Raw genomic sequence first — 15936 nt, 5'->3', positions numbered from 1 at the left:
GTACACGGTGCAGCATCTGCTGAGGATAAATTGATACCAAGTCGTCAGTTTCATTTTTGCGCATTTGGATAGCAAGGGGCGTATAACGAAGTCCTGAAGTACAAAGGCATTGGCCCTATGAAATCAAATCAAGTTTTAATCTTTCTGAAGCTCTTCCTTCTCGACTGGCTGATCATCAACAGCACCATTCTGATAGGCGGCCAACACCTCCGCAGGAACCCTGCGCTGCCCAACCGGCAACATTACCTCCGTATCTAACGCGTTTCGAATCAAAACTAGTGCATCGTACAAACTTTGATACCTCGGTATAGGCAACTCAACATCTTCCTTGTTTGTCTTAAGAACCCAGATGTGCATGTACATCAGCACAAGCGCATGTGCCGGCGCGCTCATCGGCGTGGTAATGCCCTGCTGCATAGTCTCGCTCCAGCCAAACGGCGCGATGGCTTTGAACTGGCCACTCATTGGCCTGTTGACTTCCAAGACAGTACCTGCTTTGCGGATCTTGGAGTCGCGGACTACGCGCTTGGATACGGAGCCGTTGGAATGTGCTAGGATTTCGCTGTCGCCGTATTCGCCCATGCGTAGTGCGACGGTGCTTTCGGTCTTGTTGTAGTCAAACTCGAGGGTATTGTATGAGGGGATGAAGTCCAGGATTGGACTGACGTCGCTGCGAACGATGTCGACGAACCTGTTATGGAGTTTCCATGATGCGAGAGACGTCGATTCGGCCATGGTGAGCTTTGATAGGCGATGCGTGTACGAGTAGTTGCTGAGCAGCAGATGTTCTGTGCGATCGAGTCGTTGTCTAGTGACCTAAGAACTAGAACTCACCTTCGGAACTTTGTTCAGCCTTGATAGTGGAGTCCAACCTACTAGGCAACAACGCGACGCAAGGTCACGGGATGTGTAGAGATATTTGGGGAAGTTGAAAGATAGTACCAGTGAATGGCTGAATACGTACATCGCCTACCCTGTGAGTAAATAGAACTGAATGGGAAATGGAAGAAAAGTACCACAGTAATTCATCGTTGGAAACATAGCCATCACGAGGTAGCTGAGAGAATAGGTGCAGTTGAAGTTGTTATGTCATTTCATGTCATTGGGGAGTTTTCCGATGCACTCATAACCCATGTCCTCCTTTGAAGTGTCTCATAGCACAGGTTGTCGATACCGGTGACCTATACAAGGCTGACCAGGCAAATCCCTTACTCTGATGAACGGGTTAGCGATGAGCTTCACCGGCCTGATGGTTGCTGCATACCGTAGTGGAAGTTGCCATCGTTGTTGACAATGCGCTCGCCCAAGTTGATGTCACGAGTCTCAGGGTTGCCATCAGCGTCGAAGAGGGTGGCACGGAGGACGGGGACGTCGCCATCTCCCTCAAGTGCGAACTCGATGTTCTCGGCAGAGTTGGCAAAGCCCTCTCCATCCCAGTGGAAGTTGCCTGATCAGATCAGTATCGATACCAACAAAGTATCGAGGATGAATGTGATTCTTACCGTTGTCGTTGCCGATGCAGGTGTTGAGGTCGATCTCAGCGTCATTCCACTCGCCTTCGGCGGTCTGGAGACGAGCCTTCAACACATGGTTGTCCTCGATGCGAATGTCCTCAGCAGTGTGGTAGAAAGTCATTTTGGATGGTGTTTGCGTGGTAGCCGACTTGATGTAAAGAGCTGGATAACGGGAGGAAGTGCTGAAATGTGTGAGACGAAGAGAGAGGTTGATAAGAACTCCACAGTGTGAGGAGAAAGCTGAGGGCTTTATGCAGGATCGTCGGCCGGATACCGGCAGCCCCACGGTGACGGTTGAAGTCACAGTGACCCATTTGCCAAGCCAACAAGCATTGCGTGGTCCAGATCCACCACTTGTGCAACTCCATGGGGCTGGTAGAGAGCCATGGCCACTCTTGAGTCTTACCGTATGCCCATGAATTCCCTATGATGCTGTGCCGAGTACCGGCTTGGAGGCGGTGACTGTTCACATAAGATTGCCAGATTGGGATAACCACGTATTTCATCGGGTTACACGCTGATCATGAGCAGCTGCGTAGACGACCGCCAAGGCAGGGGAGGTTGCGTAGAGCCATGTAGGCGCCCCAATTTGCGCCCCGTGGCTGTGTGTGAGTGGCTTTACAGCTGTGGCCTGACCGCAACGTGCATCATGAGTGGGTCTCGTGCATCGTTTGCCAATCAAGCCGTGCAGACGCGATTGTGGCTGTGCAGGCAGAAGAGGATGCTGCGTTCGCGAAGCGGATACTTGTGTACTGATGGTGTCGCGGCTTTCGTCGTTTGCTCTTGGCAGGAATGGGAAGTGTGGTGTTGAGGATGAAGAAAGAGGGCCGACAAGGAGATTCAGGGTGCACGCTAACCCCGCGCTAAGTCCGCACGGGCCGGACCTTCCCCACCCCGCGATACCATTCGACTTCGTCAACGTATCCTGCCGACAATGATCGTTCCTTGACGCAGATTTCACCGCTTTCTCTCCAGTACATCATTGCACTATGTTGGGTCTACTGATACCTCATGTCATGTCCCCCAACCGCCTGTATACACACTCCGCCGTTCAGAAAGGAGCCGCTCCCTCAATGAGTTGGCTTCTTTTGGCAACGGGGTGGATGTTGAACAAGCCTCATCTACCTTGAACAAGGCCTTTGGAGCTTCATGAATGCACAATGTAGGTTATACTCACACAGCTTCATTATGAGTGCCAATTCACCCGTGATGGCCATGTCCTATTTCCAAGCGATCTTCCCCCTCCCAAGAGAAGCGGTCGGTACTCGTCAGAACCGCAACTGGAACAAAAAATGCCTCAACGCCCACGCAGCAAATCGTTACCCATGAAGTCGGGCCTAAAGTCCTTGGGCAAGGCACTCAAAGCTGTAGGGCTGACACCCGCGAGCACAACTGCTAACACCAAACCAACCACTCTGAAAGACCATGACCAGATCAAAGCGATCATAGAGCCCTTCAGACAGATATGGATGACCGTTCTAGAGAATGTTGAACACGATTGCGTGAAGAACTTCTTTACTGCTCAGAAAGGCGACGTCACGCACTACTACGTCAACATCGCAACAGACCCAAACGGAGACCCGACTACCGCAAAAGGCCGTACGGCATTCCCATCAAGCGTGCCTGACGATCTGCAGACAGCCCTTATGAAGCTCGACCAATGCGACAGGAGTGCATTCTGTTTCTTATCATGGATCCAAGAAGCGCTTCGACCCATAGGAGCGACAGCAGAATGGGTCATCATCTATCCATCCCGACATACTAAAATCCATGTCAGTTCCGACCCAGACCACAATGACGATGTTCTCCATTCCGTATTCGCAATCACTACCGCCAACCGCGAACATTACTATGCTGACTTTACGCAAGAACAGTTTGGGTTTGACGCGACAGACTGGTTTGCTCAGAGAGAAGACTACCTTGCGAGACATGCGTATGGTATTGCGCGTATTGCCTCACACGAGGATGAGACTCACACAGGACAGCAAGCTTTTCATTCGAGCAAGGAGTTCGAGCTTGGTATCTATATCTACGCCGCTTGTGAAGAGATCAGTTGGCCGGCTTACCGTAGGCTTACGGCTGACGAGCGTATGTCTTGGGTCGATGCTCACACGAGGAAGATTATCGAGGGGAAAGATATCGAAAAGATTTGGAACAAAGTATGGGAGAGCGATGGCGAGGATGAGGCTGATGACGTGTAGTTGGGCTGTCTTTGGTAATACATCTCGTAATGGCAGACTCAAAAATTGATTCAACCTCTCTATGATGCTCGCCTTCACGACGAGCTACGGCAGTGTATACCCCCCATCAATAACTAAATTCGCCCCAGCTATTTGAGCATGTCAGCAACCTGATATTCACATAGCAAAGAGAGAAGAAGACTTACTCATATAACTACTCGCCCCACTCGCCAAAAACACATACGCGCCCTTCAACTCCCCCGTCTCACACAACCTCCCCGCAGGCACCATACCCATCCACTTCTCCCTCCACTCCTTCGGATGCACATCCAGCATATCCGTCGCAATAAACCCCGGAGAAATACAATTAACGCGCGCAAACTCCACCCACTCGACACTCAAGCAGCGGGCTAACTGCACAACACCCGCTTTCGACGCGTTGTACGCAGCCTGTTTCTGCGGAACGTTGACGAGGATGGCGGAGACGCTAGCGGTGAAGATGAGGTTGCCGTGACCTTGCTGCTTGAAGATTACGCCTGCGGCTTGCGCGGTGTAGAATGCGCCGTCGAGGTTTACGGCCATGGTGTGGCGCCATTGGTCTTCGGTGTAGTCTTCGGCGGGGTGGTGTGTTGCGATGCCGGCGTTTGCGACGACGATGTCGAGACCGCCGAAGTCTTTTGCGATGGTGTTGATTACGCGGGTTATTTCTTCTTTGTTCTCGACGGAGGCTTTGTAGGCTTGCACTCGTACGCCTGTTGCGGAGGCGATGGACGCAGCGATGGCGTCGGCGTCTTTGGTGCTGGAGTACAGGATGGCGACGTTGGCGCCGGCTTCTGCGAGGGCTTTGGAGGCTGCTAGACCGATGCCGCGGACGCCGCCTGTTACGGCTGCGGTTTTGCCTTTGAGTGAGAATTGGGACGTGACATGTTCGTCGGGATTGGAGGGTTGTGCGAGAGGCATGGTGCGCGATGGAAGTCAAGATGGAAAGTGGGAAGGATGCGATGAGAGAAAAGGACCGCAACCGAATCGGCGCGCCATGGCGATTTCGATTTATCGGATGATTATTATCGGAGTGGGTATACCTGCTCTGCAAACATGCCTACATCATGTGAGTGGGGATGGTGTCGTTTAGTGGACCGGGGATACACCCCGCGCAGGTCGACGGTTGCCCTTGACCCCACGATCCCCGCACTTGCGCTTCGTCACACCCGACCTGTGTTCAGGTACACTGGTCACGGGCATACAAGATGGAGCTCTCGAACTCAACGAGGCGCTGCAGTCGATCTAGAAAACAACATGTCTTCCGTAACCACCACTGAGAAGGTGAGATCGTTGTAGTGCGCTTTCCCAGTCAGAAACTGACCTGTTCTTCAGAACCCGGCCTTCGTCCTTCGTGCCATCAAGGATGTCGCATTCGAGGACCGCGAAGTGCCTCAGCTACGCGACCAGCATGAAGTCCGCGTACACGTTGCGCAAACAGGAATTTGCGGCAGCGATGTGCACTACTGGCAGCGCGGCCGCATCGGCGACTTTGTCCTGAACAGCCCCATCATCCTTGGGCATGAGAGTTCTGGGACAGTCGTAGAGGTTGGCTCAGCCGTCAAAAACCTCAAAGTGGGTGATCGCGTTGCCATTGAACCTGGTGTGCCTTGCAGGCGATGCGACTACTGCCGATCTGGCTCGTACAATCTTTGCAACGATACCATCTTCGCGGCCACGCCACCTTGGGATGGAACACTTGCAAAGTATTACACTGTTGCCAGTGATTACTGTTACAAGATCCCCGACCATATGAACATGGAAGAAGCAGCAATGGTCGAGCCTGTCTCCGTCGCAGTCCAGATCTGCAAGGTTGCGGAGTTGCGCGCGAACCAGACGGTAGTCGTCTTTGGCGCAGGACCCATCGGTGTACTGTCGCAGGCAGTCGCAAAAGCTTCAGGCGTGAAGAAAGTCATTGCTGTCGACATCTCCCAGGCAAGACTGGATTTTGCCAAAGCATATGCGGCAGATGGCGTATTCTTGCCTCCAAGGGCAGAGGAAGGGGTTGACCCCGTCGCCCATTCGGAGAGTATTGCTGCGGCCATTAAAGAGCAATTCAACCTAGGCGAGGGTGCAGATATCGTCTTGGAATGCACAGGTGCTGAACCGTGTATACAGGCCGGCATCAACGTGGCGAAGAAGGGCGGCACCTACGTCCAGGCAGGTATGGGCAAGGAAGTAAGTCTGCCTTTCAATCGCATCTCGCAATTCAGTCACTAATTAGAAACGCTAGAATGTCGTTTTCCCCATCACGACGGCTTGTATCCGTGCGTTGACCATCAAGGGTTCTATCCGCTATTCGGTTGGCTGCTACCCCAATGCGATAGACCTGGTGGCCTCAGGCAAGGTGGATGTGAAGAAGCTCATTACGAACAGATTCAAGTTCGAGGATGCCGAGAAAGCTTTCGAGCTGGTAAAAGCTGCTCAGGAGGGCGTTTTCAAGGTCATCATAGAGGGTGTGCAATAGAGATGGGCGTGAATGGAATCGAGATGCTGCATGCCATATTCCCACTTTGCGATGATGGAATCCTGATGTGCCAATATTGAGTAGCAATCTTGTGTCTGTCATACAGCCACTGAACCATGCGCTCAAAACAGGTTCAGGTGCGCGGAGTATAGTTGCGCATCTCTTCGGTATCGGGATATCGCGTGACCACGCGGGACTTGAATAGCGCCATGAGCCGAAAGGCGGACAGAGTGCCGTCCATCAAGCAAATGCAGGCGCGGCGGGATGCAAAGACGAGTCTGGAGTGTCAGGCACCCGATGGTCGACTGTGCCCCGTAACGAGATTCCCCGGGCTAGGCTCATATGACGCAGTTAGCGTTGGGGTGACAGTCGACCGTCCACCCGACATGACTCGCGCATCACCCCATTCCATCCCGATCGTCGCTGCAACCCGCATTCCACTAGCATGAACCAGCGCTCAGAACCTGGGGTAACAAAGCCATGTGCCGGCTGTGGGCATACCCCGTAGCCGGGTCATGCAAGACCGTATATATATCCGAGATGTTGACCGATATTTGAAGCTTTCTTACTGATTGATCGCAAGACTTCTCCCGACTACTGTTTCCACTGTCATCGCGATTGCAACCATGAAAGACGCCGATATCGTTGGTCATGCCATAGCGGATGTGCTGCCTCAGACCAACAAGTACTGGTTCCAGATCCCGCACCTGCGACGCTTGAACCTGATCTTATTGGTACCTCTACTGTCCTCAGCCGTGGCAGGATATGATGGTAAGTTTAGCTTCGCCACGGCGTTGAATACAAATGAACGTCGCTGACAATCAACAGGCTCGTTGATGAATGGTCTTCAGTCGCTCCCGCAATGGCAAGAATACTTTGGCCACCCCACCGGAGCGCTTCTTGGTCTCGTCAATGCGGCACAATCTGCCGGCTCCGTAGTCGTGCTGCCGTTCGTTGGGGTGCTCTCTGATCGCTACGGCCGGCGCATAGTATTGTTCAGTGGTCTCATCGGTGTGATCATTGCGACTATCATACAAGCAACAGCAACAACATTGGCGCAATTCGTTGTCTCACGAGCTGTCGTGGGCGCTGCCGGCATGTTCGTCGTCCAACCCTCCCCGATGTTGATCGCCGAGCTGGCCTATCCGACGCATCGAGGCAAGTACACAAGTGCTTTCTGGACCATGTACTACCTCGGTGCTATCTTGGCTGCGTGGACAACGTTTGGGACTCAGGACCACTCGGGGAATTGGAGCTGGAGGATACCGACGATCTTGCAGGCTGGATATCCACTAGTGCAGCTTGCATTCTTTTGGACCTTGCCTGAATCCCCAAGGTATGGATTCTGAGTCCTGAAGAGAGCTACACCAGCGCTAACACGGCTTTCAGATGGCTCGTAGCCAAAGAGCGGCAAGATGAAGCACGAAAAATCCTTGCCCGATACCATTCGGGTGGTGACGAGCATAGCCCGCTAGTTACCCGAGAAATGAGTGAGATCGTTTACGCCATCCGACAAGAGAGTGCAGCGAAATCGGTTCAATGGAGTGCGCTTGTTGCCACTCCTGGCAATCGAAAGCGGCTCTTCCTCGCAGTGTGTGTCGGTGGATTTGCACAGTGGAACGGTATAGGTGTCGTTTCATACTATCTCACCCTGGTGTTAAACTCAATCGGCATAACGGATCCATTCATGCAGACGCTCATCAATGGTCTGCTGCAAATCTTCAACTTTGCCGCAGCTGTAAGCGCGGCTCTCTTGGTTGACCGACTGGGACGACGAGCTCTTTTCCTCTGGAGTGGAGTCGGCATGCTAATCTCCTATATTGTCTGGACAGCATGCTCGGCTGTCAATAACGAGGATAACAACAAGGCGGCAGGATATGTCGTGGTGGTGTGCCTCTTCGTTTTCTATTTCCACTACGACATCGCATACACGCCGCTTTTGATGAGCTATCCGACTGAGATCTTTACCTACAGTCTCCGATCGAAGGGTATCAGCTGCGAACTGCTCTCCATCTATGTTTCTTTGGTCATCCAAGCGTTCGTCAATCCGGTCGGCATGGAGAACTTGGGTTGGAGGTACTATATAGTCTTCTGCTGTTTGCTGGTGGTCTTCCTTGGGGTCACGTACTTCTTCTTCCCAGAGACGAAGGGTCGGAGCTTGGAGGAGATTGCTGAGATCTTTGATGGCCCTGGGGCGTCGCCTGATGCAAATCTCGTGGAAAAGGAAGAAAAGTTCGACAAGCAACATATCGAGGTAGCCAGGGTGTGTTGACTAGGTTGTTGTAACCAATAGATTTGCGAGATGTCTTGGTAGAGACGAAACCGTGCCTCAACCCCATGCAAATTGTGACTCAGAATAAGTATTGGGTCCACTCGGTCGTGGCTGTCTTGAATCATCGAAGTCCGGAAGGAAGTCAGACCAGAGTCCACCCTGCATCAGTACATCAGCCTCAGCATCATTGGCATTCGGCCACATCATGCTGTACACGTTGTTGATCTGTGTCTGTGGAGACTCCTCGGTAGCATGTTCCAATAGGTCGCCAGCGGGAGTCGCAAGCACATGTGCATCCTGTCCAGGAATCTCAGGTTGCAGGAATGGACCACAGAGACGTTGAAGTACATTCAGGCAGTCCCGAGCACTTGGGTTGATTGATGACAGTAGCTGCACAGTGTGCATTGTCCGCCGGATTTGCGCACGCCAACTTCCCGAGGAAGGTGAAGTAGGTTCGTTACGCAAGCACACGCAGGGTATGAGCGAAGCCTGGAACAAGAAGTACAATGCGTACCATGCAGTCATCCGCATGGGCGGAGAGCTAGCCCAAAACGTACTGATGGCATCAATGCTCATCTCAGCTTCACGAAGACATCTGGCATACGCTTCCTGCACTGATGCCGGTACTGTATCGCCCATGTCTTGCGATCTAGCTTGTAGTACATGGCGAATGACATACGGTCGATACATGATAATCCTGAAGTTGCTCAGCCGCCACCACATGATGGCATGGCTGGTCGCGAATTGAGCGGGCAGGGTCGCTCCACGGCGATACCAATCGGGCACTGATGACTGCCATCTGTCTATCACGGTATCATCGAGACGAATCAACTCCGTAGCGGCTGGAAAGGGCATCGATATGACCTTCGTGTATATGTCATTCGTTAGAATGTGAAATTTGGACTGCACGATGACGGCACTGAACGTTGTGACATGGTCCGCCTCGCTCGGAGCAGTGCGTGACAAATTAGTCAAAGCTCTGTCGGGAATGTTCAAGGGCAGGTGGACTTCAACATTCTTGTTGGGCCAGGCCAGAGGGCGACCGAATGTGACAGCTGCGCCAATGTTGAAAACAAACATGGACCACCATACGCGCCGGCGGATCTCCATGTTGAGTGGGGTGATGTCCCAATGATTGAACTCCTTGTGTAGTCCTAATCCAATGGCCATGTGAAGGGCAAGGCCAAGATAGTTGTACCCACTGTTTGGCTTGTTCCGTTTCTGCAGATAGTTGGACATGAGTGTGAGTGTTTGGACAAGGGTGATGTTGCCAACCTCCAAGCTCTCAATCGACAAATTGGACTTGGCAGCCATGAACAACCTCCTGTCTGTGTCGGCCGGGCCTGTAGCCGTTGTGAAATGGCCTATCGCAGCGATCATAAAAGCGAGCGCATGCCAGCTACGGCCGTTGGGGCGAGGAATGACCTGGGCGTACTGAGCACGGAAGGTGTGTTCCTCTACGATAGGATACGAGATGTGGTAGAGGCCGAAGTAACCGTTGATAGCGGCATCGAGGTCGACGGCTCCTAGATCAAGGCTATCCCATAGATCTGTGTACAGCCAGTGCCCATTGTCCGGTGTAGTTGTGCCGAAGCTGGACGTGGGTGGCGCTTTCCGCGAAGACTGCTGGGCGTCGGGAAGGAGCAGTCGCAACATGGCTGCACCTGACGCAACGCCTAGATAGCCTGCCTCGCTCTCATCCACGGTGAGCGAAGCCATGCCATCGACGACGCGCTCGTCTTCCCCGGGAGAAGTATGTGTATGTGTGCTCGCGGCGTCCGTCTCGGCGGGACCACTTTCTTGGGATTGTTCATCCCAACTAAAGTCGGCTGGTCCAGAAGGCGGCCCTTCAAGCGAGACCTCAATGGGCGGTTCGTCGACTGTGCCTCTTGTGTTGGCAGCATCTTCGTGGGGAGATGGCGCGTCGTCGCCCTGGGCGGTCTCGAGCTGTCGCACACGCGCTTCGGCTGCTTGGACGCGTTGTTCTGCGCGGGCGAGTTGAGCTTGTGATCGGCGAAGCTGCTCTTCAACTTGGGTGAGATATTTGCGCGTCAATGGGGTTCTACTGTGCCGTTCGTAGAGACAGTGTCTCCGGTTTCTCTTGCAGGGTCCGCATTCTGGGAGCGTCTTGTCACATCGCGCTTTCCGTCGGCGGCATTCATTGCAGGCTTGGTCGCGGTCGCGGTCTCCGTCATCACGTGCGAGACTGTCGGTGCTGTTCATATGCGTCTGGCCCGCTCATGCTTGAGGGTGATGTTGTGTGCTGTGTTGAGGTGTGACGAATGAAGTCGCGGGGTTGAGCTCAGTGTTCGCTGACTCGGCGATGGCGCCAGAGGCACGTGCACGCGAGTCAGTCCTGGCCGTTGTCGATATATCGACAACAGAACAAGCCAAAACTGAAGAGTATAGATCAGGTCGGGGTCTTTCACTTTCACTATTTTTCATCCAGTCGCAAAAGTCACACTAGTCAAATTTTTCAGTTGCTCAAAACCGAGTTCACCCCCAAATTACCAACACGACACCCACCATGAGCCATCCTTCAGCGCCCGCACCCATGGACTTCCGCTTCCTCGATCTACCCGCTGAGATTAGACTCATGGTATACGAGTTATTACCGATCTGTATAGCGCACAACAAGATCACCATCGAAACGGACAATGAGAGTGAACGTCTGTGGATGAAAAATACGAAAGTCAAGCTCGTTAGCATCTGGTATCCCACCACCGTACGCCTTGTCTCCAGAATCATCCGAGAAGAAGCTACAACAGTCATTGCGCATACGGCGGAGAAGCGCAACAGTACCCGAGTAGCTGGCGAAGCTTCCAAGATGTCACAACTGAGTCCTAAGATGATCGTGCCCTGTGGAGACTTGGAAGCCATCGCGCAAAAAGGTGGACCACTGCAGGCGGCTCTGGAATATCAGGCGTGGTTTCTAAACGCGCGGAAGACAGGATCCACCTGCGTCACCGCAAAGCCTGAATGTTCAGCTTTGGGTCCAGATAGCTCCATCATAACCGACTGGGCGCGTCAAGCTGGCTGGTGCTTGTCGCAGATGCGTCCTGATACCAGGGCGATCGACATTGCGCTTGATGCAGCGTGTAAAACATCGTTGCAGTCGCTGCAGCGCACACAAGACGTTGCTTCTTTGCTTCGATTCGAGGAAGACGCCAAAGAGCTTTGGCGAGCTCAGCCTTGCGACGTCCAATTCAGGGTATGTCTGGTACCTCCGGGGTTTGCGTCTAATTCGAGACGGTGGTTTTCATCGCGTGGTCCATCTGGGTACCTTGTCGAGCACGTGGGTCTTGAGTATGAAGAATGGATCGAGGCTTGGGTTCCGCAAGACTGCGTTTAGCAGGTCATGGTACGTTTGTGCCGCGTAGTAGCTTTTTGAACGAGGCTGACACAAGGCGCAGACAAGATACTCTGATTCGCTCCTGCGTTCTGGTATCGCCATGTTAACCGATCAGCTTAAGGGTGTAGCACAAATGAAATAAGATGTAGGGTGTCGCAGAACCTTTACTAAAGACGGTGTATGTATCAGTAGAGAGGAATGTTGCTCAGCCGCGTTGATTTGAAAGGGCAAAAGCATGAGAAGGACTTTAGACCAACATCTTGATGAGAATGACATGTATGTATTGTAAGCTGAGCAACTAGGAGTGACTCAAGGTAGGAATGAAGAACGAAATGAACCCAACGATGCGATACCATGTTCCAAGCCAAAAGCGAATCCTCATCAGCGTGAATGCTGTCTGAGAAAGAGTAAACTCAAAAGAGGAGACTAACTAGTAGAAGAAAGTATCAAGAGACGTGTCAACGTTGCTTCCACAATCGCCGGTTTTGATATACCGATACTCGTTCCACTCTTCTTCCTCAGGATCGCCACTATTCCGTATGTAGTAATGATACTCTATCCATGTCAACGCGGGTACGTCGATCTGCGCAGAGTAGTTCGCGGATTTGGATGCAATGGATGCAAGGCTAAGCTCTCGCGTTAACATTCTGGCGTCCTTCGTCTCTCCATTGCCGAGCTCTGGGACATCACCAACAACGTATAACAAGTTGTTGGGGTCCGAGCGAACATGGAAAGTCACACGGGCGTGACAGTAACATTGCGACAACTCGAAGGCGTTGTTCTGCGGCTCACCCCAGCTGGGCCCTTTTACACTCAAGCGACGATTTGCAGCTGTGTAAAACGCAGCGTGTGACCATGTGAAATCGGATGGGTAAATTGTCTGGCCATTGTTTCTGTCGAATTGAGCTGGGAGTCGTCCATCTGGGGGAGTGTATTTTCGTACGACAGCCATATAGCTATCAGCATAGTCGACTATGAAGGAGATGATCGCCATGAAGTTGTTCCTGTCTCGTGCGGTGGGACCATAGCCATAAGTACCGACACTGATCCCCGGTAATAGGTCTCGAAAGAAGGGTAGCGAGGTTTCATCGACAGTCAGTTCTCCTTGATCCAGCCACTGATTTAGAGCTAAATACAGCTGTTCTGCTGCCGCGAGTGTGGTCAGGAACCATGGGTTACCACCGTGATCATCATCCTCAGGATATCTTCCGACCGCAACCCCCCGGTTTTGCGCAATGCCACTGTTGATGCCGTATAACGGGCGGAAGGCGTCAGTTACTGTTTTATGATTGGCTAGAGCTCTGGAGGAGCATGGCTGAAAGGTACTGTCTGTGCACTTGGCCTGAGGATCGTACGTGTGAACAGAAGACAGGATAGTGCTTGCGTCAATGTCGCTTGGTTGACCTTTGTCGTTGAAATTCGCGTGCATGTAGTTGGTACCCCAGAACGTCTCCATGAAACACAGTATTTGTGGTGCGGCGGAAGCACAGCCGTCGCAGCGTCGATCCAATGTCTTTGCCAGAGCCATGCCTTCAGAGCGCGATGGGATGCTGAAAGGGTAAAGGAGGATGAGCCGTTTGTTTCTTCCCACAGATCGAAGCTGGTATGGTTCCAGTACCGTGCAATGTGTCTGAGATCATCCATGATGATCGGCCAAATCTGGAAATTGACTCTACTCAGATAGAACGAGGGGTATTTGGTCCCTTCTTCGGCTGCAAGCAGATGCTTGGCGTATATGATCAAAGCTGTGGCACGAAGTGCGGGACCATCTTGTTGAGGGCGATTCCACGCACCCGTGAAAGCAGTGCCGTTTGGATAGAATTTGGGCTCACCAAGACCTCCAGACCAGTGACGACCAGAAGGGTTTGACATTAACCGTAGCCTGTCTTGGGATTTCACATAATCGTCTATGTGATCCGAAATCTTTGGCTTGTCTGTCACGGATAGGCGTTCGATGAGAATTTTGAAGGTCAATGCAGCGGTCCTGGTTCACGTATACAAGTCTTTATCGTTAGCTTTCAGTCGATCATAGTGGCTTCGAGGCATGTACAATTTGGATCTGACCGACTGGCAACTACCATGCCATCGACGATGTTGTCCAGCATCCCTTGCAGCGAGATTTCCTGTTGAGCTTTGATGAAAGCTTCAAGTGAATCTCCCCGCTGCTGGTGATCGATCGAATCCGCGTTCGCATTGACGAGGAGCGACGTGGCCGGAAGCACACGAAGCAGGAAAGCGGCCTTCATGTGGAGTGCTGCAGTAGTAACAATACCGCGGAGGATAATGGTTCGTGCTGCAGTAGTAACAATACCGCGGAGGATAATGGTTCGTGCTGCAGTAGTAACAATACCGCGGAGAATAATGGTTCGTGCTGATAGTCTCGTAACAATCCTGATGCGTTATCGATGGCGGCGGTGAGATGGATTGATGGAATGTTTCGGTCTGATGCGTAAACAGACAAGTCCGGGCTGCAGATGACATCCACGCTCTGTGCGACAGCCTTTGCATCATTCATGCTTGCCATGTCAGCCGTCGCTGTAGGCAAGAGCTGGGGAGTATGAGCAGGCACTGCCATCGCGCCTCATAGTCGTGGAAGTCGCACTGGGACGCGATCAACGCGAGAATGAGCGAGCCAACGTCGAAAACATTACTACGGTGGAGCGAAGTGAAGTGTCTTCATTTGAGTCTCAACGATGAGTAAGGAAGATGCCATAGTGTGTTGAGATGAGTGGTGCCGGCGGTGAAGGACGCGAAGGTTTGTGTCCAAGGTAGCTCGTCCGGGTGTCTTCGCTCCGACCAATGACGTCAGGTCGTGGCGTTGACGCGTATGCGTCGCGTGTGCCTTGCTATCTACCTCTCCCACACCTTCACCAGGTATGCGACTGCGCAAAACGACATTGACACTCCTCCGCTCTCCATTATTGGTAGCTTTGGTTTCAAAGAATGCATGCGTCAACCATGGAGGCGTGTTGAGCGTCCAGCACGACACTCAACCTCTGCTTGACCATGTGTCCTTGGCAAGCAAGCCACGGAGGCTCCCTATCAACCAGCACTTCAACTTCTTTCAGCAGCATCGAGGTGAGACCGATACGTAAACCATTCGTACATACCTACATCACTTTGACCCCCACGTTCTGGTTACAGCAAAGACCCTGAGCACATTAGGTGCGGCTACGCATCTACAGAAAATTATCCAGGTAGAAGTATACGATATCTTAGCATCTACTTATACAGTTTCGAAAGCACGTACACGACACAAAATCTAGTCATGTCTCCTATCTCCGCGTTCGGAGAGCCATGCTATAGTTTGGAACACACGTGGGTAACCAGAATCCACTTCTCGACCCTGAAACCAACACTGTGGAACGAAAATGCCTCTGCTCGCTTGTACTGGTGAAAGATGATTTCATCTCACTGTCTCACTCACTCATCACAAACTCCGAATTCTTCTAATGGGACAGATGATCACTCGCTTCGAACCAGACTACAGAGGCACACCTGGGCAACATCAGCTATCACACCAACAACTCCTACAGCCCGCGCTCCCCGGCTTTATCATGGGCTCAACAGAACCACCTCCCTCGCTCCCCTCGCCAGGAAAACCCACACCCTCACCATCTTCCACATCCATACCGCCGAAGCCCTTCCCCCTCCTCTCCCTCCCCAAAGAACTCCGGCAAAAGATATTCACTCACCTCCGTCCCATAACCCGCCACCACACCATCCCCCTAAAATCCGGGCCCCACCACCTCACTCTAGTAACCACAACAATCCCCGGCATCTCCCTCCTCGCAACAAACCACCAAATCCGCACCGAAGCATCCTACATCCTCACCCCCCACCTCTCCACCATCAAGTCCACAGCCCCGACGATAACAATCCACGCAGACCACCTCCTCGGCGTAATAAACCTACACGACTCCTTCCGTTTCCAACCCACATTCTGGACCTTCCTCTTCCACCGCCTAGAACCGCTACGACGAGACTACACCACCGCCTCCATCCTACACTACCGACGCGGCAGCATCACGTCCTCGCAGCTATCCAAGAAACTCAAGATATGGACGCTCACCACCTCCCCAGACCCCGATCTAGACATCTTAGAAGCAGTG

The 15936-nt window shown here is 52.5% G+C and overlaps 6 protein-coding genes across 6 annotated transcripts; 2 read left to right on the top strand and 4 right to left on the bottom strand.

Moving 5' to 3' along the window:
* Positions 1-135: 135 nt before the first annotated feature.
* J4E93_008425 (uncharacterized protein) lies at positions 136-1134 on the bottom strand (the record flags this gene model as incomplete). Its single annotated transcript, XM_049346324.1, has 2 exons — positions 136-788; positions 1131-1134. The coding sequence occupies 2 exons, from the start codon at positions 1132-1134 to the stop codon at positions 136-138; spliced, it is 657 nt and encodes a 218-aa protein (XP_049196725.1).
* Positions 1135-1238: 104 nt separating this feature from the next.
* On the bottom strand, positions 1239-1589 carry J4E93_008424 (uncharacterized protein; the record flags this gene model as incomplete). Its single annotated transcript, XM_049346323.1, has 2 exons — positions 1239-1447; positions 1586-1589. 2 exons carry the CDS (start codon positions 1587-1589, stop codon positions 1239-1241), a joined length of 213 nt encoding a protein of 70 aa, XP_049196724.1.
* Positions 1590-2839: 1250 nt separating this feature from the next.
* On the top strand, positions 2840-3715 carry J4E93_008423 (uncharacterized protein; the record flags this gene model as incomplete). The annotated part of the gene is made up of 1 exon (XM_049346322.1): positions 2840-3715. One exon carries the CDS (start codon positions 2840-2842, stop codon positions 3713-3715), a length of 876 nt encoding a protein of 291 aa, XP_049196723.1.
* Positions 3716-3871: 156 nt separating this feature from the next.
* On the bottom strand, positions 3872-4620 carry J4E93_008422 (uncharacterized protein; the record flags this gene model as incomplete). Its single annotated transcript, XM_049346321.1, has 2 exons — positions 3872-4572; positions 4614-4620. 2 exons carry the CDS (start codon positions 4618-4620, stop codon positions 3872-3874), a joined length of 708 nt encoding a protein of 235 aa, XP_049196722.1.
* A 370-nt stretch (positions 4621-4990) lies between these two features.
* On the top strand, positions 4991-5953 carry J4E93_008421 (uncharacterized protein; the record flags this gene model as incomplete). Its single annotated transcript, XM_049346320.1, has 2 exons — positions 4991-5017; positions 5069-5953. The coding sequence occupies 2 exons, from the start codon at positions 4991-4993 to the stop codon at positions 5951-5953; spliced, it is 912 nt and encodes a 303-aa protein (XP_049196721.1).
* Positions 5954-8529: 2576 nt separating this feature from the next.
* On the bottom strand, positions 8530-10695 carry J4E93_008420 (uncharacterized protein; the record flags this gene model as incomplete). Its single annotated transcript, XM_049346319.1, has 1 exon — positions 8530-10695. One exon carries the CDS (start codon positions 10693-10695, stop codon positions 8530-8532), a length of 2166 nt encoding a protein of 721 aa, XP_049196720.1.
* Between the last annotated feature and the right edge of the window lie 5241 nt (positions 10696-15936).

The sequence above is a fragment of the Alternaria ventricosa genome (assembly GCF_023758065.1).
Source record: "Alternaria ventricosa strain BMP 2768 chromosome Unknown scaffold_16, whole genome shotgun sequence".
Lineage (NCBI taxonomy): Eukaryota > Fungi > Ascomycota > Dothideomycetes > Pleosporales > Pleosporaceae > Alternaria > Alternaria ventricosa.
The sequence above is the reverse complement of the archived record's forward strand: the minus strand, read 5'-3'. Positions and strand labels throughout refer to the sequence as shown.